Source organism: Rhinolophus hipposideros, assembly GCF_964194185.1.
Source record: "Rhinolophus hipposideros genome assembly, chromosome: 16".
NCBI classification, from domain to species: Eukaryota; Metazoa; Chordata; class Mammalia; order Chiroptera; family Rhinolophidae; genus Rhinolophus; species Rhinolophus hipposideros.
The window spans coordinates 46728512-46752775 of NC_138062.1; the positions used below are offsets into that span (position 1 = coordinate 46728512).

The 24264-nt window shown below is 48.8% G+C and overlaps 2 protein-coding genes across 13 annotated transcripts in view; both read left to right on the forward strand.

Annotated features, from left to right (window-relative positions):
- Positions 1-11602, forward strand: part of DNAJB1 (DnaJ heat shock protein family (Hsp40) member B1) — a 30948-nt gene extending 19346 nt beyond the window's left edge. For 3 of the 8 annotated variants that reach the window (XM_081075830.1, XM_081075834.1, XM_081075832.1), the window contains 3 exons: positions 72-138; positions 6835-7412; positions 8086-11267. In XM_081075830.1, the coding sequence (XP_080931956.1) occupies positions 6924-7412; positions 8086-8316 (720 nt within the window). In that variant the 5' untranslated portion in view covers positions 72-138; positions 6835-6923 and the 3' untranslated portion in view covers positions 8317-11267. Of the gene's footprint in view, positions 1-71; positions 156-5304; positions 5747-5897; positions 6159-6834; positions 7413-8085 lie in introns of those variants that run through there. The other 5 variants (XM_081075833.1, XM_081075829.1, XM_081075831.1 and 2 more) reach the window with 3 other exon arrangements.
- A 9673-nt stretch (positions 11603-21275) lies between these two features.
- GIPC1 (GIPC PDZ domain containing family member 1) overlaps positions 21276-24264 on the forward strand; it is a 9398-nt gene continuing 6409 nt past the window's right edge. The window contains exons 1-2 of one of the 5 annotated variants that reach the window (XM_081075835.1): positions 21276-21533; positions 23697-23751. The gene's annotated coding sequence lies outside the window, so the exon portion shown is untranslated. Of the gene's footprint in view, positions 21534-22964; positions 23027-23696; positions 23752-24264 lie in introns of those variants that run through there. The other 4 variants (XM_081075836.1, XM_081075841.1, XM_081075840.1 and 1 more) reach the window with 4 other exon arrangements.

The window sequence follows — 24264 nt, forward strand, 5'->3', positions numbered from 1 at the left end:
TTCAGGACAGGGTAAGGAGTGGGCAGCACGGGGACACACTCCCTCACCTGCTCCTCTTTCTCCTGTTACAGACCTGCTCCTGAGCCATCATCAACTGTTGCACCCTCCGGAACCCAGAGATCTGACATCAGGGACATGGTGAGAAGTCCTCAAAGGTAGATCCGAGTCATAAAGCAGTAGGGCGGGGTGAGGGTGAGTCAGTACCGAGCCCTTAATCATCCAGGTTCGGTTCTAGAAACTTCTGAAGCTACAGCTTCTGGGGACCTCCGGGTAACAGCCAAAGCTGTGGTCTTCAGAAACTCACTATCCTTTTCACCAAGCCTGTCTGGACAAAACAGGTGAAAACATAAAGGTGTTTCATAACCGCGCTTTCTAAAGTACTGATCTTTTTCTGTCGGCATTTGTGGGGCTCATAGTATCTTGAAACCCTTTGTGTCCTCACTCCCTGCCCTATTGAGGGGGACAAAAGGAGTACTCACTCCAAGGCCACGAGTTAAAATCCTACCAAACTGAATTACTTGAGGTGACTAATTGTGAGGTGCTGATGGGGGAGAGTTGAACCCCTAAAATCTAGCCACGTTCTGCTACTTTGCTAGTTCTGGTGAGTTCCAGCATCTCCGAAGTGGTTTGAGTAGGCATGTGTTCCATATCTCTGGGTTCCAGCTAGGTAAGGTGTTTGGTGTCATGGCCAAATAGATGACATTTTTGGAGAGATTCCACACACATTTGTACAAACTTGGAACATTCTGGAATTCACCTTTTGAGGCTGCTTTCCTGAGCCCCCCACTCACTCAACAGGCATTTTGTGAACCGACTATGCTGTGTGCCAACTGTGGCATACAAATAATTTTCACTCCCTGCTCACCCACAAGAAGCTCATTGAAAGGCAGGTCCCAGCCTCCAGAGGAGAATTCCTGTTTTTTGGTGAGTGTTGCAGGAGTAAGGATACCTTGTTGGCCTCATCTGGCTTCCAGTAGCCAGGTTGTCAGCAGAAATCAAATCCACCCTCAGAATGAAGACTGGCCACTTTGTTCAGCCATTCATGACACTGTACTCAGTCTGTGCCTATCATTGGGGACAGCTAAATCGTGCTTGTGTCCTCAGCATCGCCAACACAATTGGCTAATTCATAACAGTGACAAGTAACAACATTTGGTGTTTGCTGAGCCGACTGTAACAAGCCCCTGAGAGCAGTTTCCAAAGGAAAAATTCCAGAAAGGGGTTGCATTTGGCAGTACTGAAAGATAAGTGGGGCCTCCTGGGTCTTGGATTTGGAGGACCCCAGTCGTTTGTATGTCGAAGCTCTGGTGTGTTCGGTTGTATTCAGCTCACAAGCTCCTTTTGTACTTCCCACACGCGATGAGGTAGGATCTTGATTTTACTAGAACCCGGTTTGGCTGGTTTTAGGGTACATGACTGAGCTGATTCAGAGTGTGTGAGGGAAGGTGAAGCTGAGAACAGACAAGCTGAAGCTGGTTAGCAACTTTCTGGTTGGCTGTGTCAGGAGCCCCAGAGAGATGTTTCCCAAGCCCTGCCCTGTTTTGCCTTTTTGTGTGAAGCCCACAAGGTGTTTTTTTTCTTTGTTTTTTATTGAAGTATAATTTACATACAGTAAAATTCACCTTTTTCAGTATCTAATTCTGAATACAGACAGTGATATAACCACCACCAGTGGGGATAGAGAACATTTCTATCATTTCAAAAATTTCCCCCGTATCCCTCTGTAGCAGATCCCAGCCCCTGGCAACCACTGATCTACTTTCTGTCCAATACTTTTGCATTTTCCAGAAGGTCCTATAAAACAGCATCACACAGTATATAGTCTTTTGAGTCTGGCTTCCTTCACTAACAATGTAGTTGAGATTTGTCTTCACTGTTTCCTGTATCCGTAACTTATTCCTTTTTATGGCTGAATAGTATTCCATTGTGTGGTTAGATCACATTAGTTTATCCATTCACCTACTGAAAGACATTTAGGTTTTAATGGCTGTCAGTAATTACAAATAAAACCTTGATAAACATTGGCTCATGGGTTTTATGTGAACATGGATTTTCATTTCACATGGGTATTCTACTAGGATTGGGATTGCTGGCTCATATGGCTGTCATGATTTTGCAGGCCTTTTTAGTAAGAGTTGAAAAGAGTGGTGATGCTTTTTTTAAATTAAGGCTTTACCATCATCTGAATCACATCTTGCACTTACCAGAAGTACTCGTGTGCCAAACACTGTACACTTCAGTATTTTAACTCCCTGGGTGGCCTCAGGAAAGTCACATGACCTCTCAGAGTTTCAGTTTCCCCACTTGTAAAATGGAGGTAACACTAGGCCAATTTCCTAGGATTATTGTGTGTTAATACACACTGAGAGCTTGGAGACGGCTTGACACCTAGTAGGGTCATGTCCATGTTAACTGTTATTATAATGTGCATTTCCTGGTCCCTCAGTTTCATCCACATAGCAACCCTGGGAGATAAAACCTACTCTTATCCTCATTTTATGGAGGACACACCTAATGCTCCAAGAGATCGAGCAAGTTGTGCAAGATCTCACAGATAGTTAAATAAGTAAACAGTGGGTCCAGGATTTCAACTGAGGCTGACCGATGCCAGACTCACCCGCTTAGTTCCTGTATCAGCAAGGGGTCTACGAAAGAAATAGAACCAGTAGGCTGTATGTGTTTGTGAGTGTGTGTGAGTGTGTATGTGTGTGTGTGTGTGTGTGTGTGTGTTAAGCGATTTATTTCAAGGCATTGGTTTACACAGTTTAGGGGCTGGCGAGGCAAGTCTGAAATCTGTAGGGCAGACCAGCAAGCTGCGTACTCTTGGCCAGGAGCTGATGCTGATTCTTCAGGGAAACCTCAGTATTTGCTTTTAAGGCCTTTCAATATTTGCTTTAAAAGCCTTGCAACTGATTGGATGAGGCCCACCCTCATTATCCAGAGTCATCCCCTGTACTTAAAGTCAACTGATTGGAGATGTTAACCTAACCACATCTACAAAATAGCTTTACAGCAACACTTTGATTGTTTAATTGAACAACTAGGTACTATAGCCCAGCCACGTTGATGCATAAAACTAACCATCACATCTTCTCTGGTTGAGAGCTGAAGCTCTGCTGAGGTTTCTGGAAGTGGAAACCACTTTTCCAGTAACATTCTGAAGTGCCCAGTGAGTGTCCAGGTCAAAGAATCCTAAAGAAGTGTTGGAAAATTTTGGGGGGTATTTTTTTGGGGGGAAGGGTGGTTAAATAATGAAAACTTCCTGAACATGAGCCAGGTTTATTAAAGGAAAGGGGAGGCCCTAAAGTTGCCCCCACACACAACAACACCCAGAGCCATGTGAAGATCTTTGGAGGCCATCACATTTGTTGACTATAAATTAAGTTTATCCTGTAAAGTAAATACTACCGTGTTTCCCTGAAAATAAAACCAATCAGCTCTAATGTGTCTTTTGGAGCAAAAATTAATATAAGGCCTGGTCTTGTTTTACTATAAGACTGTGTATAATATAATATAATATAATATGATATAATATAATAATGTAATGTAATATAATGTAATGTAATATAATGTAATATAACATAATATAATATATAGTATAATAAATATAATATAATAAGTATAATATAATATAATAAATGTAATATATTATATAATATAATAAATATAATTAATATAATATAATAAATTTAACATAATATAATAAATATAATATAATATAATACCGGGTCTTATATTAATTTTTGCCCCAAGACACACTAGAGCTGATTGCCCGGCTAGATGTTATTTGTGGGGAAACACAGTAGCATGTAAGTGTGACGAACTGCACAAACTCTTGAGTTTTTCTCCATGATGATTCTCCTGCTGTCTATGTGCGTCACTTTTTAAAAGTCAGACTCTCTCCCTTCTCCATGACTGGTTCAGGACCCCTCCTATGCTATGCCTGTGGACACCCAGCCTAGACCCATCCTCCCAGGTTGGCCAGTGTCTATCCCAGTCTAGAGTCCTTACTGACACGGTTACCCCAGGGTCAGTGAGTGGCCACAGAGGGCCGGAGTCCTTCTGCTGGACTGCAGCGGAGGCCTTGGTTGTCTCCCTCAGGAGTCCCAGCCTACACAAGGGCAGCAGTCCCTGGATTTTTTGCTGTGATTCTGCCAGGAAGTGGGTAGTTCAGCAGCTCCCCATTCAACAAGAGGGTTTAGTCACCCCTCTGAAAGCGCTTCCCGGACCTATCCCAGGCACTTTACAGATGTTGACTTATATCAACTTCGAAGGCCTACGAAGTGGGTACCACCACTACCCACATTGTACAGATGAGGAAGCTGAGGCCCAGAATGGCTCAGTCATCAGCCCAAAGTCGCACTGCCAGGAAGTGAACCAGAACAAAAGCAGGCTGTCTGACTCCAGAGCTAGTGTCACACAGCCCTGACCTCCCGAGAAGTACCTCCAAGAACCACCCCCTCAGCAGCCACCACTGCCCCCCCCTTCCTTACCCCCTTCCCAGCTGGTACCCCTTTCTCAGCCTCTTTCCCTATCAGCCCTGTCCTTGACCACAGGCACCTCGGACTCTCAGAGCCAAAAGGAATCGTGTTGCCCATAGAGGAGGAAACAGAGGCCCTGGAGGTGTAGGACCCACCCATGCGCCCCCAAATCATAAAGGCCATGGAGAAAAAGAAGCAGGTGCATTCAAGACAGCCAGAAATATTTGTGAAGTGTCCACTGCAACTGGGTGCCAGACACTGGAGGTGGGAATCACAGGCTGGGAGGCAGGTGACATTTAGCATGAAAACCACAGGACAAGATAATTTCAGATTTTAGTGGCAGGTGTTCTTGAGAAAACGGTGACGTGAAAGGCCTGAGGGGCGCGACTGGGAAGACCTCTCAGGGAGGTGAGCTTTGGTCCCTAGTCCTCGGCTCGCTTTGTAGAGGGGCCCGTCTGATGAAAACAGGCACAGTCCTAGGACTCCCCTTTGCAGGGAGAAGAAGGCGGGTGGGTGTTCCTGGAGGGGGATCTGGGACAGAAAGGCATTCACCAACTTGCCCTAAGTCCTCGGCCGGGCCCGACCCTGCGAGATGCGAGCCGGTAGGTACACCTCCTCCGGGGAAGGGGCGGGGCCGCCCTTCCCGAGCAGCGCGTCGAAGCCTCTTGACCCATACAGGGGGCGAGGCGCGCGGCAGGGGTCATCCCGGGCATGCCGGACAGTGACACCAGGTCGCGATTGGCTCCTCGCGCAGGGTGGGCAGGGCCTTCGAGGTGCGCGCGCCGTGGGGAGGCGTTGCCGAGGACCGAGCGGGAAGGGGCGTGGCCACGCGCGGACAGCCGTTGGCGGCGCGGCCCCCTCCACGAACGTCAAGCGTCGCAGGCTGGGCGGCGACCATTGGTCGGTGCAGGGCAGGGGGCGGGGCGGAAGGTTCTGGAGGGGGCCGGCGGGCTCTGGAAGCTTCCGCCGGACGGGTATATAGAGTCCGGGACGGGGCGGCGGCGGCGGAGCTTGGGGACGGCTGCAGCTGTGCGGCGGGCCGCAGGCGTGGGCCATGGGCAAAGACTATTACCAGACGTTGGGCCTGTCCCGCGGCGCGTCAGACGAGGAGATCAAGCGGGCCTACCGCCGCCAGGCGCTGCGCTACCACCCAGACAAGAACAAGGAGCCCGGCGCCGAGGAGAAGTTCAAGGAGATCGCCGAGGCCTACGATGTGCTCAGCGACCCGCGCAAGCGCGAGATCTTTGACCGCTACGGGGAAGAAGGTGCGTGCGCGCGCGGCCGGGGGCGCGCCCCCGCCGTTTGACAGGTGGGGAAACAGAGGCCCGGGGCGAGGCTGCAGCATCCCGGGGGGTGGCTGCCCCAGGCGGCGAGCATCCCCCGCCCTCTGGCCATGCGCGCCTCCGCCCTCGGATTGGCAGCCGCCGGATGGGAGGAGGAGCTGTGGCCGTGCCGCGGGCGCAGAAGCTTCTAGCATGTCAGAGGCTGCCCCTCCCTGGATGCTTCCGCCCACGTCCCCGGTCGCCCCCGGGTGCGGATGGAGCATGGGACGGAGGCTTCTTCAGCTGGCGGCGCTGCGGACCCCTGGCCCCCGCTCGCCTGGGCGAGGTGCGGGCCCCGCCGCGCAGGGGTGCAGGCCGAGGCCTTTGGCTGAGCGCCGGCCACCACCTGCGTGCGGTGAGCCTGCAAAGGGGACCGCCAGTTGTCCCCCACCTGCCTCCTGGGCCCCTGGGAGGGCGGAGTGCGCTAATTCCTGTAAAGTGCTTACCCAGCCCCGCGCCGGGGAAGTAAATGGCAGCCAGCGCCCACAGCGGCCGTCCGGGTGCAGGGAGAGGAGGGGCCGCCTCTGCCCAGCCTCGTAGGGAGCTCTCCTCAGGAAAGAAAAGAGCAGCTTTCCTTTTTGTCCAATTGCCCGTGGATGACTCACGCTGGTTTGGGCTTGGTGGTAACAAATGAAGTGACTTTTCACATAAGGATAATGGCAACGGTGCCAGGGTGTGAGAATTTGAAAGCTGGCCCTGGATGTGCGTGTTTCATCTGATCTCAGTGATTTCTTTGTTAAGTCTTTGTGTTATTGTCGGGAGGGTAGGTCAGTGAAGAAGTGGCAGGATGTGGGTGGGCCCTAGAAAAAGCCCTGTCAGAGCTTGAGCTCCCTCACCTCTGCTTTGCCATATACTGAAGTGCTTGGATGGGGAATCTGCCTCCGCTGCTACAGTGGGAGGTAAAAGCTCAGGTTTTTCCTTGTTCTTTACTGACAGGCTAAGAAAATTCCTCTTCCAGTGACCCCCAAGCACTTTTCCCTTAAGGAAAGCTTTTGGCCAGTCTTCTGACTTCTTGGCATTTTGTCTTTCAGGCCTAAAGGGCGGTGGTCCCAGTGGTGGGAGCAGCGGTGGTGCTAATGGTACCTCCTTCAGCTACACATTCCATGGAGACCCTCATGCCATGTTTGCTGAGTTCTTCGGCCGAAATCCGTTTGACAACTTTTTTGGGCAGCGGAACGGGGAGGAAGGCATGGACATTGATGACTCGTTCTCTGGCTTCCCCATGGGCATGGGGGGCTTCCCCAACCTGAGCTTTGGACGGTCTCGCCCTGCCCAAGAGCACACCCGAAAAAAGCAAGACCCCCCTGTCACCCATGACCTTAGGGTTTCCCTTGAAGAGATCTATAGCGGCTGTACCAAGAAGATGAAGATCTCCCATAAACGTCTGAACCCTGATGGGAAGAGCATTCGCAATGAAGACAAAATCCTGACCATCGAAGTGAAACGGGGATGGAAAGAAGGGACCAAAATCACCTTCCCCAAGGAGGGAGACCAGACTTCCAACAACATTCCAGCCGACATCGTCTTTGTTTTAAAGGACAAGCCACACAATATCTTTAAGAGAGATGGCTCTGATGTCATTTACCCAGCCAGGGTCACCCTGCGGGAGGTAAGACACTAGGTGGGGCAGTGTCTGTGGAGGGAGATAACAGACAGCGCTTTTTGCAGCCGTTTGGGGTTCTTTTTTTCATTTCTCTTTTAATTTTTTTTTTGTTGGGTAACAGTGTTTTCTGCAGGACCCATCAGCTCCAAGCCAAGTTGTTGTTCTTCAGTCTAGTTGTGGGGGGCTCAGCTCAGCTCCAAGTCCAGTCGCAGTTTTCGTTCTAGTTGTGGGGGGCACAGCACACCATCCCGTGTGGGAATTGAACCGGCAACCTTGTTAAGAGCTTGTGCTCTAACCAACTGAGCCACCTGGTTGCCCCGCGGCAATTCGTTGTCTTTAATCTAGTTGCGGAGGGCATAGCTCACTGGCCCATGTGGGAATTGAACCAGCAACCCTTTTGCTAAGAGCTCACACTCTAACTGAGCCATCCAGCCGCCCCAGTATTTGTTTAACAGCTATTTCTGAGTGTTTGGTGCCTCCAGACTTGGAGGTGCGGCAGGAGCAAGGCTGGTCAGGACTCTGTTTTTCAGGAGCTTTCATGCTGATGATCTGGGTAGATCTGGAGGGCAGGGTCTAGCTACAGAGGTCTGATGGCTCTTACTCTACCCAGATAGTTTCTGGGCAGGAGTCGAGCTTCCTAAGGTAATCTCCATCTAACACTGTCACTTTGCTTTCCAAGGCTCTGTGTGGCTGTACTGTGAACGTCCCCACTCTGGAAGGCAAAACCATACCCGTCGTGTTCAAAGATGTCATCAGGCCAGGCATGCGGCGAAAAGTTCCTGGAGAAGGCCTCCCCCTCCCCAAAACGCCCGAGAAACGTGGGGACCTCATTATTGAATTTGAAGTGATCTTTCCTGAAAGGATTCCCCAGACATCAAGAACCATACTTGAGCAGGTTCTTCCAATGTAGCCACCTCCGTTCCCCAAGGACTGACCAGGGACCTTTCCAGAGCTCAAGGATTTCCGGACCATTCCACCAGTAGTGGACCCATGAGACAGCGGGAGGGCCCAGGGAGGGCTTTCGTCCTGCTGAATGTTTTCCAGAGAATATATTACAATCTTTCAAAGGCGCGAACTAGACTTCAGTGGTTTTTCGAGCGATAGGGCAGCAAGTGGTGGGGACAGCAGGAGGCATTCCAGTCTGCCCCATAGGTCCTGCAGACCTCCTGGGATGGCCCACCCCTCCCCGGCGAGGCGCTGCTCAGGACCAGGCAGCAGCCCCACCACTGGATTTGAGCCCTCTGTCGTCCCTTTGCTTGTGGCCATTAGGTGATGTCAATCTGCTATCCAGGTTACCAGACCCTGTACGCTCTACAGTTTCTGTTGTATGACCAGTTTATGTTTTATTCTGTATTTGTCTCCCACATTTTGCGCTTCCTCTGAAGAATCCTGTCTTTTGCCATCTCAAATTGAGAACCTAGACTATTTTTGCAGAACTGCCTGGCCGGCGCCCACAAGCAATACCTCGTTTCCAGCAGGACCAAGGAAGCCAGCCTCAGTGAGTGAGAGTGACTTGTGCAGTCATCTCTCCCTTGGGGGTCAGGGGCCCTCTCAACCTCTGGCTCCCGGGGCTTGAGTATGCTCACGTATGGATCACTCTTTCCTTTCCTGTAAGGTAATCTTTGGCACATTGGGGCCTCCCAGTGGCCCAGATCATTTTTTGTTTAATGGACTCTGGACTTTTCAAGGGGATATGATCCTTTTGAATTTTGCACAGCTCTAGATATAATCCCTTTTGATAAAAGGGTCTTTACTCCTGATTACAGGAGCACTGTGGAACGTCTGTAAATGTTTTTATAATTCTGTGTAAAGTTCGTGTACACTCAAAGCAGTCCATGGCAGCTGCTGCTCTCTGTACAGGCCCATGATGAAATTCAGAAGGAACTTGGGAGTGGGGGGGGGGGTTGGAACCAGTGTCTTGCCTGCAGGCCAGTCTGGTGCTCAGACTTTTAGACTCATTGTAAGTTGCCACTGCCAACACAAGACCAAAGTGTGTGACTTGTCCTTGTGCAGCCTGACAGCATTAAAAACTGATGCTAAACCTCAGGGGAGAGGTCCTGCGACTCTGTTTGAGGGTTCTGCTGAATGGGGCTGGAGCGGGGCTTGGGCATTCCACCAAAGGCAGCCAGGGCAGAGTTCTCTGTGAGAGAGAAACTCTTCTCTCGTTTGCTCAATGTGGGGTGGGGGACGTCAGCCCACCTGGACTTTTGGAACCAGGCATCCAGAGACCCCAGTGTATTCAGAGCCTGTTTTTTTGTGAAGGTTGGGGCCAAAGTTAAGCATGTTCCCTTCTGGTCTTCCAGGACCTGGTGGCAGGAGCCCAGGGGCGGGCGTGGTCTGCACTCTTAATCCCCTTCCACTCCTTTCTTGCTGGAACAGTCTGGCTAGCAGGCAGGCCCTAGCCAAAGATTCCAGCCCAGTGATTCCAGCCCAGTTCTGGTGGTAGCCCCACCCTGGGGAAGACCATTTCCTGCCCTCATTTCATTTGCAGGCCACTGAAGCTGCTTTTACTTTGTAACTTTTTTTAAGGAACTGGTTTTATTATAAGGTAAGTAATTATACAGGCTGTAAGCAATGTATTGCTACTTTGCTACAAAACATCTTAAACACCATATTAAAGTGAACCTAGGAGTGGCTTTCAATTCCCACTTGAAACAATTTAACCACTGAAAACAGTCTAGGGGTAGTACTGTCCAAGAGAACTTTCTGCAGTGAAGGGACTTGTCTAAATGGAAATTAAGATTAAATAAAATTTAAAATTCAATTTCTCAGTTATTTCAAGTCCTCAGCAGCCACACGTGGCTAGTAGCAACTATAGGACAGCATAGAACTAGAGGGCTCTGCACTCAAATCTCAGACACCAGTCTGAGAAGGGCAGAGACATTGAGGCATTCTGTTTTGGATGTGACTCCGTATATCAGAGCCAAAAGAGACTCATCATAAGAAATGTCTACTGAACTACTTCAGGCATCAAGATGACATTTACTGCAGAATTGGCCCTGGCTTCAGTTGGGGTCACAGATCCCCAGGGCTGCCATTCCTCTGCCCCCAGTCTCCATTATGTAGCAGGTCCCTGTGAACTTCATGTCTAAGTGCCATGGGCATAAAAGTGCACAAAGCCTAAAAGTGCACAGTAATGGGAACTCACAGAAATAACCTACTGAGGGCATGGGGGGCAGTATGATTATTCAGGAAAGTGGCCGTGGTAAAAAAAAAGACGACTCCAGTGGACAGAAAGACTGCCTCAAAATGCATATTTTTTGCCCACACTGGATCTGGTGTGTGTCCAGAGTTGTTTGGTGGGTCCACTAGCAGACCCTTCCTTTCTGGGCTGCCCTTTATTGGATTCCTTCCCTACACTGCCTCTCAGCACGTATCAGAGTTTCTTCCCTGTCATTACGTGCAGAGCTGCCCCTTTGACCCATCTAAATGCATTGCACCAGCAGTCACATTTTAACAGGCTTTAAACATAGTACAAAAGTCAAAGTGTACATCCAGCCTGTTTTGATAAGTCAAGTGGCGTCCCGCCTCGGCCTGTAGCTCTTTCCCTCTGTGCCAGGGATATGCCCTTTATATTTTTTCATTTTTTGTGCATCCTCAGAGAGTGCTTATGTAAGCACAAGTACAATTTCTAAATTTTCAGTTAAAGTTGTTGGCTGTGGAATCGCAGTACCAAACTTCTAATGGCACATAGAGGGAGAATTCCCACTCCACTATTCAGTCACCCACAGCAAATGTTCCCAGTGCCTCCTGTGTTTTTCCTGAGATGTACAAATGCAGTTTTCTGTCTTTACACAAATGGTACATATTGTACACTCTGCATTTTGTTCACATGTTGTGGAAATAAAGAGCTTCCTCATTCGTTACTCTACACCTTTGTTCTTCCACGCCTACCTAGGTGGGTGTGAGTGAGGGTCCAAGTCAATGGTGGCCCATTTTTCTCCCCCAGCCATTGTTCTCACTTCCAAGTTTGAGTCATACAGTTCAACCACTTTCTAGCTGTGTGATCTTGGGCAAGTGACAACCTCTCCGTGCCTCGGTTTCTTCGATTGTATAATGGGCATAATGATACAGTAGGTACTCACTTCTCCAAGGTTTCGCTTTCCATGGTTTCAGTTAACCCCAGTCAACCGTTGTCCAAAATATTAAATGGCAAATTCTATAATTTCTGTTTTAAATTAAATGCCATTCTGAGTAGCTTGAAGTGTCCATCCTAGTCATTCCTTCGTCCAGCTTATTCACTCTGTATATGCTCCTGACCCTGTCCCTCACTCCCCATCTCCACCCCACCCCCGTTACTCAGCCATCTCTGATCAGATCAACTGTCATATCACAGAGCTTATGTTCAAGTAACCCTCACTTAACAATGGCCCCAAAGCACAAGAGTAGTGATGCTGGCAATTTCGTATATGCCAAAGAGAAGCTGTAAAGTGCTTCCTTCAAGTGGAATGGTGAAAGTTGTCAATAAGAAAGACCACATTCACATGACTTTTATTACAGTGTATTATAATTGTTCTATTTTATTGTTAATCTGCTGATTTATAAATTAAACTTTATAGTAGGTATATATAGAGAAAAACAGTCTATGTAGGGTTCCGTACCATCTGTGGTTTCAGGCATCCACTGGGGGTTATTTCCCACGGATAAGGGGAGACTGCTGTAGAGCCTCTTCTAGCGTTGTAAGGATTTCCACATACAGATACCCACACCCGAGGGCCTGGCGTAGAACCAGTACTGTGTCAGTTACTACAATACTATACACCCTTACCTGAAGTTCTTTCGGCCCACAGCCCTAACCCCAAAACCACCTGGTTCCAAGTCTTTTAGGTCAGTGCTCTCAGCTTCAAAAACCAAATCCCCACATGAGCTGCGGAGATCCTCAGCTCGAGCCCTGGACCCCGCCCAGCCCAAGGACAGTCTACCTAAAGCAGGCTCATTCCCCAGCTGTCTTGTGACAACCTCCTCACTCAACAGAGGCAGCAGAACAGCGGGCTGTGGAGCTGAGCCGCCCTGGCTCTGAATCCTGGATCTGCCACTGCTGCTGTGTGTCCTTGAGCAAGTGACTTCACTTCTCTGAGGCTCAATGCCCTCCTTTGAAAACCAGGGTCAAATGAAGGTACAGACTTCATAGGGGTATTATGAAAACTGGGAGAAGTAATGTATCAGGAGGCAAAAAAATACGGTGTTAAGATCTTGGCTTCTGGAGGGTGGCTGTGCTGAGTTCAAATGTTGCTCATTGCATCCTCCTGAGCAAATGACAAAACCTCTCAGAGCTTCAGTTTCCTCCCATGTGAAACAGGACTAATTCTAGCAGCCACCCCTCTTCACTCCCCCAGAGTGAGAACTCAGCTAACCCCCAAGGAGGGCTGTACACAGGCCTGGCCCAGAGCAGTTAACAGGCAGCATTTTTTTTTTTTTTTTAACTTTTATAAACATGTTTTATTTGTTTTGCTTATACCATCAGAACTGAAACTACTGACTGTCATTTCCCTAAAATAGGGAAATCAATCTAAAACACATACTGGTGCTTTTCAAAAGATAGCAATTTAACAGGGTGGTAGCAGCAGGCATTTGATATCTTTGTCTTTTAAAAACCTTCAGGCTGCAGGAAAAACATGTGACCAAGAATGTTATGATTATCCATATATAGATTTTCATCAGTACCTGTACCAATTTAGGTGACAATACAGCAAGATCCAAGGATTAGTGACAGACAATGTACATCATAAGGAATGATATATGGTACCAATCCTTACAAAAGTCATTGTCAAAGAAACTGTTACGTGTTCAAAAGGTATCTAAATACTTCACATTAAGTACAGAAGCGGCCATCCAGATTAGATCCCATGTTTGTTGCATATTTTTCAAAAAGTGCCAATCAAAGCCTAATTCAACAGGCAGCATTTCTAAAGCACTCAGCAGAAAACCTGCCCCGGGTCTCCTTGAGTATTACTTATTCTCATTAGTTACTAAATATTGAATGACACAGTATGGTGCCTGACACATCATAAGCACTTGTCCATTCAATAAACATTTATTTAATACCTACCGTGTGCCCAGCCCTGTTCTTGATGCTGGGGACACAGCAGTGAGTAAAACTGGACAAAATCCCTACTCTTGCAGAGACGACAGTCGAGTGGGGTGGGGGAGAAAGAAAATAAGAATAAATACGTAAAGCATCTAATATGCTAGATAATGATGAAAGTGATGAAATATAAAACAAGCGGGTAGAGTGTTGGGTGCACTTTTAGATAACAAGGTCAGTAAATGTGTCACTGAACATGTGACATTTGAGCAAAGACTTAGAGGTAAGGAGGAAGCCACGTGAATAGTGAGGAAAGAACATTGCAGACAGAGGGAACAGCCTGTGCAAAGGTCTTGAGGTAGGAGCATGCCTGAATTGTTTAAGGAACAGCCAGGGGCCCAGTGAGGCCAGAGCAGAGTGAATGAGGGAAGATGAGAGGAGGGGAGATGGGAAGAGATGAGGATAGGTAAGGGAGTGATGGGGCAAATGGTACACGGCCTGGTGGGCTGCAGGGAGAACTTTGGCTTTTCCTCCGAGTAAGGGAGGAGCTTGTGAGAGTTTTGGTTTTGTCTTAATTTTCCTTCCCTGGGGGTGGAGAGGTGGAGTGTCATTTGATTGTAAGATAACTTCAAGTTCCTGAAATCTGTCATCAATCTCTTGAAATTTCAATGCACCAACTTTCCATCTTAAAATAGCACGACTCAATCAACAAGTATCTATATTTTCTATTAAAATCTAGTCTTTAAAGCACATGTACTCCTGTTCCCTCCCACAGACCTGACAACATTTTCACCGTCTGCTGATTCCATACTTGTCCAAGATGAGGTGGGGGAGGGAGTCTGGAACTCTGATTATTCAGTCAGACATCTTCCCTCTTCGTCATGAGGGGAGGAGAGACAACCTTAGGAACACTCCAGAAAGTACCCCTTCAGAGCAATGGAGTTTCCTTGAGGTCACCCACCATCTTTGTATCACCACTGCCCAGAGTGGTGCCTGGCCCAGAACTGACTCTTTTGAGTGTTTGTTGAATGAATCATTGAGTGACAAATGTGATTCAGACAACAGGTCCTGTAACATTTGTCCTGCCTATGACGACTCATGTCAGGGAGTGTGCAGAGAAAAGACAACCCAGGCCAGATGTCTGCTGTGGTCCCTCCGGGAAGGGCCCCACACACACATTCCACTTCCTTCAACTACCTGGGAGTGGATGTTCTCTCTGGCTCCAGGAAAGCCCCTCTTTCCTGGGGCCCGGCTCCTATGTCATAATTCATGTATTCGTCATTGGGCACCGCTCCTGAGGGCCAGCTCAACAGTAGGCACTGGGGGAACCGAACCCAGTGAGCAGCAAAGACAGCAATCTGGGGGTCTTCACAGTCTTCTGGGAAACACAGAACTATAAAACAAAGGTTTCAGTTTCTTGCAGCTGACATATCAAAGTACCACAAACTGGGGGGCTTAAAACAACAGGAATTTATTCTCTCAAGTTCTGGAAACCAAACTCAATGTGTGGGCAGGATGGGTTCCTTCTGGAGGCTCTGAGGAGAATCTATCCCCAGACCTCTCTCCTGGCTGCTGGTGGCTGCCAGCCAGCCTTGGCAGCCCTTGATTTTAGCTGCATCGCTCCAATCTCTGCCTCCATCTTGACATGGCAACTCTCCTCTGTGTGTCTCTGGGTCTTTGTCTTATAAAGAAAGACACAATGTCATTGGATTGAGGGCCCACCCTAATCCAAAATAACCTCATCTCGAGATCCTTAATTATGTCTGCAAAGACCCTTATTCAAACTAAGGTCATATTCGCAGGGTCGGGTATATAAATATTTCTTGGGGAGAGAGGGGGTGCACTATTCAGCCCATTACACTGGGCAGGGGACTTCCTATGACTGGAGAGGTTGGAGGACAGAGGCCTGGCTGGTCCTGGGCACACAGGCCAGGGGTCAGGAGCTCGTCAGGGTTTAGTGATGAACCACTGGAGCTGAGGCCCATGGAGGAGACCCCTAGGCAGACGAGGGCTGTGGACCCAGAAAGCCTAGGGAGCATGAGGCCCTAAGGCTGGGTGTGGCAGGAACAGAGAAAGCAGGAGAGTAGGGTGAGGCGTGCCCAAGATTAAGACAGGCTAGGCATCAGGGCCCTGCTGAGACAGGCCTGGGAGCCTGAGGTGCAGGAGAATCAGGCTGAAAGAGTTTGAGTCAGGAGGGACACAGTGTGATTTGCTTTTACCTAGAAGTTCACTCTGGGACCTGGGCAATTTGTCTCATTGGGGGCCCAACTTTCCTTAGGAAGGTTATGCTGGACGTCAACATGGCCTGGCCTGACTCCACATGAAATACTTCAGTGAAGGGTATTTTGAGGACACATGGACTCATGGTGGGGCTGGGGGTGGGGCATCAGCAAAGAAGGAGGGGATCTGACTCGGGTGCTCACAGGCACCCTCTGGCTGCTGTGAGGGGAACAGACTTGGGGTGCAGCAAAGGCAGAGCTGGGAGACCAGAGAAGTCTACTGCTGGAGATGATGGGTCTGGACCAGGTGGGGGCCAAGGTGGTGGGAAATGATTGGAGATGTATTTTGAAAGGCAATATGCCCATCGGCGCTCCAGAAAACAGCACTGCTGCTATGTTTTATCGTGACTTCCTAAAATCAAATAGCCAGGGCAGGTGCCCCAGCCGGTGCTCAGACCTGAGGCCACAGGACCCAGGGTCACCTTTTCTGCTTCCCCTCCAGGCCTGTCCTGCTGAGTCCAGTCCTGCTGGGCTATAGAGGGAGCCCAACCTACAGGCCACAAAGCCAGGCAATTAAACTCCGAGATCACTCTGGCCAGGGTAATGTCCCTCCTCGGTCTGCCCTGCCCCCCACCTCTCAGAGTCAGGCTCCGAATTGAGGAAGGTGAAATCCACAACCCCAGAGGGATATTACATGTGGTGGGGTTGGAGCTGAAGCTCACACTCATCAGTTGCTGTGCCACTTTGAGCCAGTGGCTCCCCCTCTCTAAGCCTCAGTCTCCTCCTCTATATAATGGGGACAATATCCAGTGGGATTACTCCTGAAAAGCAGCCAGCACAGGGCCTGGCACACACTCAGAGCTTAATAAAGGTTTCTATTTCTATCATGTTTCTAGTATGACATACAGTGTTTATTCATCCTTGTACTCTCAGTGCAGTTGAATGGTAGCAGCTGGTGTTCACTGAGCACTTCCTATCTGCCAAGCATTTGACACAGAATAGCTCATTTCATCCTAATATAATGGTAACAACTTTAGAAATATTATACCCATTTATTATGATGATGATCCCCATTTTACAGATGAGGAGACTGAGGCACAAGGGGCATGGGGTTCACCCATGGTCACACAGCTGGCAAGCAGCACACATTATGGAGAACTATAACTGTATGCTACCCCACAACCCAAAGTGGACTAGAGATGGAATAAAGACAGAGGGAAAGTAAAACCATTGAATGACTAGGAGGAAATGTAAAAGAATATCTTTGTGATTGAGGAATAGAAAGGCCCCCCTTAATGAAATTTCATGGGCACAAACCACAATATGGATAACTTCTATTACACTGAAATTAGGAATTTCCTTCCAATGAAGAATATCACAAACAAAGCGAATCATCACATGACAGAATGGGAGACTATATTTGTAAAGTGAAACACTGTAGCTACTTCACAGGGTCATTAGGGGAGTTATATGTTTTAATAAATATAAAATTCTTAGAACAGTGTTTGGCATATAGGAAGCTCTATCTAAACATTATCTATCATTGTTGAAACTGACAGGGCTCAATATCCCAGCTTTATTCAGTAGAACTATGCAACAGCATATGTAATTTTAAGTTTCCCAGTAGACATATTAAAATAGTAAAAAGAAACAGATGAAATTAATTTGAATAATATATTTTCTTTAGCTCAATACATCCACATTATTATTATAATGACGTGTAATCAGTATAAAAACGAGTTAATGAGATGTGATATTTTACATCCTCTTTTCTTTCTACTTAGTCTTAGAAATCTGGTGTGTATTTCACACCAACAATATATCTCCATTTGTATTAGCCACATTTCAAGTCCTCCATAACTACATGAGAGCGGAGCATTCATGTTAGACAAATCCAATTGGACAGTCCAGATCTAAACTCTGAGGAATTCATGCAAATGGACAAGAAAAGATAGTAAGCTCAAGTGCAAAATGGGCAAAAGTTATGAACAGGCAATTTACAGAGGAGATGGACCAGAAGGCCATCAAGTAAATGAGGGCATGCGCAAAATGATTAGAAATCAGATAAATGTAATACAAGGCAATGGTGATGTCACTTGACAGTGAGTCAGATTGACAAAAATTAGAAAGCTGGAAAATGCCAACAGCTGGAAGACATGTGGGGATATGGGACCCTTCCACACTGCCAGAGGGTGAGATGGGGGCAGCTAGTCTGCGGGGGTGGGGGGGCACTCAATAGCAATTGAGTGTGCCCTGTGACTCAGCATCTCTGCATCCAGGACTCTCTCCTAGGGAGAGTCCTACCAGGTCCCTAAAGGGCATGTCCATGGCTGCCCACTGTGGTGTGGTGATCTGGAGGCTGCCTGGAGACCAACCTTGGGAAACAGAAGAGTAAGATATGAGGATGCATCTCATGGAGCACCAAGCATAAGTTAGAAGAAAATAGTCAAAGGGAGGCCGAATGGCTCAGTTGTTTAGAGCGCGAGCTCTGAACAACAGGGTTGCCAGTTCAATTCCCACATGGGCCAGTGAGCTGCGCCCTCCACAACTAGATTGAAGGACAATGACTTGGAGCTGATGGGCCCTGGAGAAACACACTATTCCCCAATAGTCCCCAATTAAAAAAGAAAAGATAAGAAAACAGTCAAGAAATTAGCAATACCAGATGGATCTTCAAGGTACAGTGCAAAACAAGCAACACTGTGCTGAGTGTAAAAAAAAGTAAGAAGCCCAATACAATAGAATGCCCACCTAAAACAGTGCACATTTTCAAGGAAAGACACAAACACAAAGGTGCACATTTTTAAACTCACTGGAGGAGGGTCACCTCTGGGGATGGGAGGGAAATGGGAGTATTTTCCCCCAATGTTTATTTTGAAATTTTAAAAGCTATAGAAAATTTAACAAGAATAATATAATGAATACCCATATACATGTACCACTCTCCTGGATTCAGTGGCAGTTGTTACTATTTTACCACATTTGCTTTATGTATTAATACTAATGTACATCATATTGTATTGTATATAAAATATTGTATACATATATAAATTTTTTCTGAACCATTTGACAGTTGCTGCCATCACAAATTTACCACTAAATAATTCAGCCTGTAACACCTAATAAGACGATTCTCTTCTGTAACCACAATACAATGCTTACCCTCAGGAAATTTAACATGGATACAATGTTATTATCTAATATCCAGTTAACATTGAAATATCCCCAATTATCCCAAGAATATCCTTCATAGCTGGGTTTTTTTGTGTTTTTTGTTTGTTTGTTTTGCTTTGACATTTTTATCAAGGATCATACAATGCTTTTGGTTGTCATCTCTCTTTTGTCTCCTTCAATCTAGAACTTCTCACCAGACTTTTATTCATTCATTTAATTAAGGGATTGATTTTGCCTTTTATGACATAGATCTGTTTGAAGAGTCTTCCTTCCTTTTTTCCTTCCTTCCTTCCTTCTTTCCTTCTTTCCTTCCTTCCTGCCTTCCTTCCTTCCTTCCTTCCTTCCTTTCTTCTAAATGTCCCTCAGTCAGGATATGCCTGGTTGTCTCTTCATGATTAGATTCTAATTAAACACTTTGGGCAGGACTAAAAGTACTTTGCAGGTGATGTTGTGTCAGTCTCAGTACAACACAGCAGGGGGCACGTGAGGTCGGCCAGTCCTATCACTAGTGATGTTAACTTTGATCACTTAGTTAAGGCGGCGACTTCCAGGTTTTCCCACTGGTAGCTCTTTCCCATTATAATTAAAAAGTAATCCTGTGGGCTGGTCCTTTGAGACCAAATATTAACTTCCTCATTGATGAGCCTTGCCTGAATTATTTGTTCCTCTACTGGCTGCAAAATTCCTCTACTGCTGTGATTTTCTAATTCAACCTTTCCTTCTGCATGTATTAGTTGGCATTCAGAACTTTCTTTTTCCAGAGGGGCAGAGGCAATACTCAAATCTGAGCTCCTCACCAGCTGGGTCTCCCAGCCTCAGTTTTCAGGCATGCCTCTTGAGCTCTAAAATAGGGTAGGAGGAGGTGCCTGGCACTGCTCTGTGCCCTTGGGTAACCCCCTCACCCTTCCCTGGGCACATTCTCATCAGTCAACAGGTGGATTCAGGTGGATTCTGGCTCAGGACTGAGCTGTCCCTGCAGCCCTCTATCTTGCCTTCTCCAGGTGTATAGGGCGCAACCCAGATGTGGGGGTTCAAACAGGGCAGTGGGTACAGTCCCACAGAGGGCACTGGCCCAGCTGAGGCAACTGATCACTCAGTGAGGGTGGCAGAGGTCAGCAGAACAGGAAGACAAGGACAATAGCTGAACCTGTTGCCGTGGTGATCTCTGTGTTTGCCAGCTGGGTGGGACCAGCCATGCAGCCCTCATTAGCTAAGCCCAGGGCCGGTACTCCCTTTCACTTTGCTCCTCTTCTGGACCTGGTGGGGCTGGGATTCACAGCAGCTCACCCTGGGGACCGCAAAGACGCAGTCATTCAATGAGGCTTGAGCAGGGTCGCAGCAGTTAGAGGCCTCCAAGATCTACAGTTCCCAGAACACAAGTGAACTCCTGGTCTAGCCCCAGCTGCCTGAGTGGTCAGCTTTGAACTAGCACAAGGAAATATCACCTATCCTGGGAACTGAGAGTCTTGGCCTGTGTCTTGTTTCTTGAACATGCTCCTGCCTGAGAAATCATGGTTACAAGCCAAACCTAGAGATGGTGAGATTACCTGGTCCTTTCATCCACACATATGTGCTCTGTGCGGGAGGGTGGGGGGCAAGGGGAGGGGAGGGCTGCAATCAGGTGGAGGAGACAGACTCTTGAAAGTTCAGCTTCCTGAGGGCAGAGGCTTGGGTTGCGTGGGTACCCACTGTAATCTAGCACTGAGGATGCGCTCAATAAATATTTGCTGGTCTAACGAACAAGGGAACAAGGGAACAGGGCCTCTCGCCCTCGTCTTCCGTTTCACTGCCCCCTTTCATACTACTTGGCTAGCTCCTACGATATTGCATTATCCTAAATGTGCTGTATATCTCCGTCTGGCCTCCAGACCTTTGCAGGCACTGTTCCCTCTACCAGGAACACACTCAGTTTACTAGTCGGTGTGTCTGTAGAGATAAGTCAGAGACTGGCACCGAGCAGGGGCACATTAAATATTTGATGAGTGAATGAATGAATGAATGCCCTTGTCCATTGTACACCCCAGGAAGCAGGGACACTCGGGACCCTCCCTATTCATCTCAGTCCCCCTCCCGCCAGCCTGGAATGAATGCATCTTTTTATCCGCTCTGAGAATTGCCAGGCTTGGGCAGGGACAGGCGGGGCGGAGGACTGGATTGTGGGGCTGCCCTCGGCCCCTTCTCAAGTCTCCTAAAGGATCTGCTTTTCCTGACGTTGGGAGTTTGCATCCTCTCCCCGAAACTCGGCCTCGTCACCTGACTCCCACGGTCAGCCCCTCGTCCCCTACTACCCGGTATCCCGGGTACCGACTCTCAACCAATAGCACGTGGTCCAGAGTCTCCAGCTTCCCATTGGTCGCTGGTCTCCTTTCTTCCCCGCGATTGGCCGAAGCCCAGCCGCAGCTTCCCCCCTACCCGCAGCCCTGCGATGGTACAGCCCGCCGCGGCTTAGGCGGAGCGGGAAGGTCCACTGCGCTGCGCCGCGGGGTGTCGGGAAGAGTCGGGAGAGGCGGAGGGATCCCTCTGGAATGTTTCCGTCTGGTCCACCCGGAACGGGGAGGAGAGGCAAGGATTGGCCGCGAGCTACGGGAGGCCGTTTCTGATTGGCTGGGAGCGGGCGCCTGCCCCGCCCCCGGCCCCGGCTGCGGGAGAGGCCCGGACCAGAGTTTGCGGAGGGCCGAGCTGGGCGCGCGCGGGGCGGCGGCGGCGCAGGTGAGTTTCACGCGCGGGCGAGACGGGGCTGGAGGTCTAGGCTGGGCGAGGGTATGCCGGAGGCCTCCTCCCAGCTGGACGCCTCCCTTCCTGCTGGGGTTAGGGGGCCAACGCCTCCACCGCCAGGATGGGGTCTCCAGCCGCACCCCTGACTCCTGCACCCCTTTGGACAGCCCCCACTCTGGCGGGCACAAGCCCGGGGTCTCTATTTCTAAGCCCTATCTGGGGCACCTCCCCGGAGCTGGCCTCATCTCAGTCTTCCAGGGCTTAGGGAGGCTTGGGAAGGACCGAGGTCCCGATAATAACAATGAAAAAAATCGTCCTCGCTAACATTGATCGAACAGTTTTGTGTCAGGTAATTACTATGAGGATCGTTGAATTTAAACACCTCATAGAGGGAGCTGTTACTTCTTTTAAGAGTGCAGCAGCAGACCCAGAGAGGTAGAGTGACTTGCCCAAGGTCACACAGCTAATAAGTGGCAGATCTGGGTCTCAGTCCCATTCCTCAGAGTGAAGAACTGGAGTCTCAACCACTAGACTACATGTCCAGCGACTCCATGGCTCAGATGTTCCTGAACAGCTCCTCCGCCTACTGCACTGCCTGCTACCCCCCCTCCCTACCCCACCCCTCCACACACACACATACATACCATGTGGGCCACACCTGCTGGTCTTTGCTTCTCCCCCCCATGCTCTTTCCCCCCCAGAGGTCACCAGACACCAGCCGCTCAAGCAATAAACTGCGCCCATGTTCCTTCTCCCTTGAGCTGGAAGGCAAGGCTGGTGTACCTGGGTCCTGAGAAGAGAACGATGTCTTCAGGGGACATAGGCAGGGAGCCAGGATGCTGGGGTCCTGTGCCTACCAGGCCCCCTAGGAAGCCTGGGCCCAGACTGGGGAGTAGGCGTTCTCTCCGGAAACACCCAGGAGCCGGTTTTTCAAGACTGAATCAGGCTGCCCGCCCTCCTCTCCAAAGCATTCCCCTGTTGGAAAGGGGAGCCTGGGTGTGGTGTCCCCCCTCCCTGAGAGATTGTGTGAGCTCGCAGTAACCCTCTGCCCCTCTTCCTGCTTCCCCGCCACTGCCATTCTGTGTGGCTGTGGAGTTGCTAAGTTTCAGGCCCTTCCCAAGGAAGAGAGGGTAGGGAGGCTGGAATTCCAACTAACCTGTTTGGTGCCCAGGCTGAAACTCCTTTTCTCCGGTCCCCACAGGTGAAGAGAGCCTGGGAATGTGGGGAGAGGGTGGCAGTTAGCAACTCCACAGCAGGCATGTTCTGAGGATTGGGGGATTCAGAGAACAGTCAGAATGAGGATATAAGATATGTTCATTCATTCTACAAATATATCTTGAGCACCTACTTTGTGCCAGGCACTGGCACAGGATTTAATAGTGAAACAAGTCAAAAATAAGGATTTTGAGGGGGAGCTGCCATTCTAGTGGGGGAAACAAGCAACAAACAAGCTAACAAGTAAATTAAAAAGATACCTACAGATGGTGGTAAGTGCTATGAATAATATATGAGGGGGTGACATGATAGAAACTCTGGGCAAGGGGGGCTCTCAGAGGAAGTGACTTTGGAGCCGAAGCCTAAATGACAAGAAGCAGCCAGCCCTGCAAAGATCAGGCAGAGGGCACAGCCAGGCAAAGGCTCTGAGGCTGGACCAAGCTTGGAATAGGGTAGCTGGGGCAGGAGATGAGGCTGAAGCAGCAATTCTGCAGGAGTCTGGGGTCACTTTAAGGAGTTTGGAGCTTTTACCCCGTCAGGTGGGAAACTGTTGTAAGATTTGAGGCAGGGGAATTATGCGATCTGGCTTATGTTTTAAAATGGGACACGAAGTTAATAAGAGCCTGAGACTGGAAGACAAGACTTCTGCCAGGGCAACATGTAATTAAGTTCATGGGCCTGAGCCGTCTGGACCACAGGGGCAGTTCCAACAGGCTAAGGCAAGCCAGGGAGGCTGCCTAGAGGAAGTAACCTGGAGAAGGCCCTGGCAGGCAAAGAGGACTGGGATGTTCCTGGGCAGGGCAGGGAAGGAGGCAATATAATGACTAATAATACAAACAGTTCCTTAAACTGAATGTCATAAAATGCTAAGCAGGTTGCATGCATAATCTCTTTGAATCCCCATAAGCACTCTGACAGATAGGAATTCTACCTGTTTTTCAGATGAGGAAACTGAGACTCCGTCAAATGAAGTGACTTGCCTACAGCCACTCAGCTGGTAAGTGGCAGGGGTGGGTTTTGAACCCAAGCCATTCTGCCTTTTCTGGCCTGGAAGGCGAATTCATTACTTACCCATTTTCGTCACCATCGTTATTCCTGTCCCCCCCAGGTGAGGACAAGGCCGTCAGCCTGAACCAGGGCAGCAAGTGTGGGCCGAGGGAATAAGGAGGCTGGGAATTGGTGATCAGGATGTGGGGGCCCTGGGGAAAAAGAGGAAGTTAGTATCTTCTATGTTTATAGATGGAAATAGTAATAATCGCCAACATTTATGGAATCCTCATATCGTGTGCCAGGAATGGTTCCATGCATATGTATGATTTCCTTAGAACTCGAAGAGCTTAAGACACTTGCTCAAGGCCACACAGCTATCAAGCGGTGAAGCAGATTCCAGATTGATGTTCTCAGCATCCTGCCTCCCAGTGTATGATGAGGGAGGAGACCCAAGGGAGGTGATGATGAGGATTTTTTTTTTTTTTTAGTATCATTGAGCATAATGAGATAACCGGAGGAG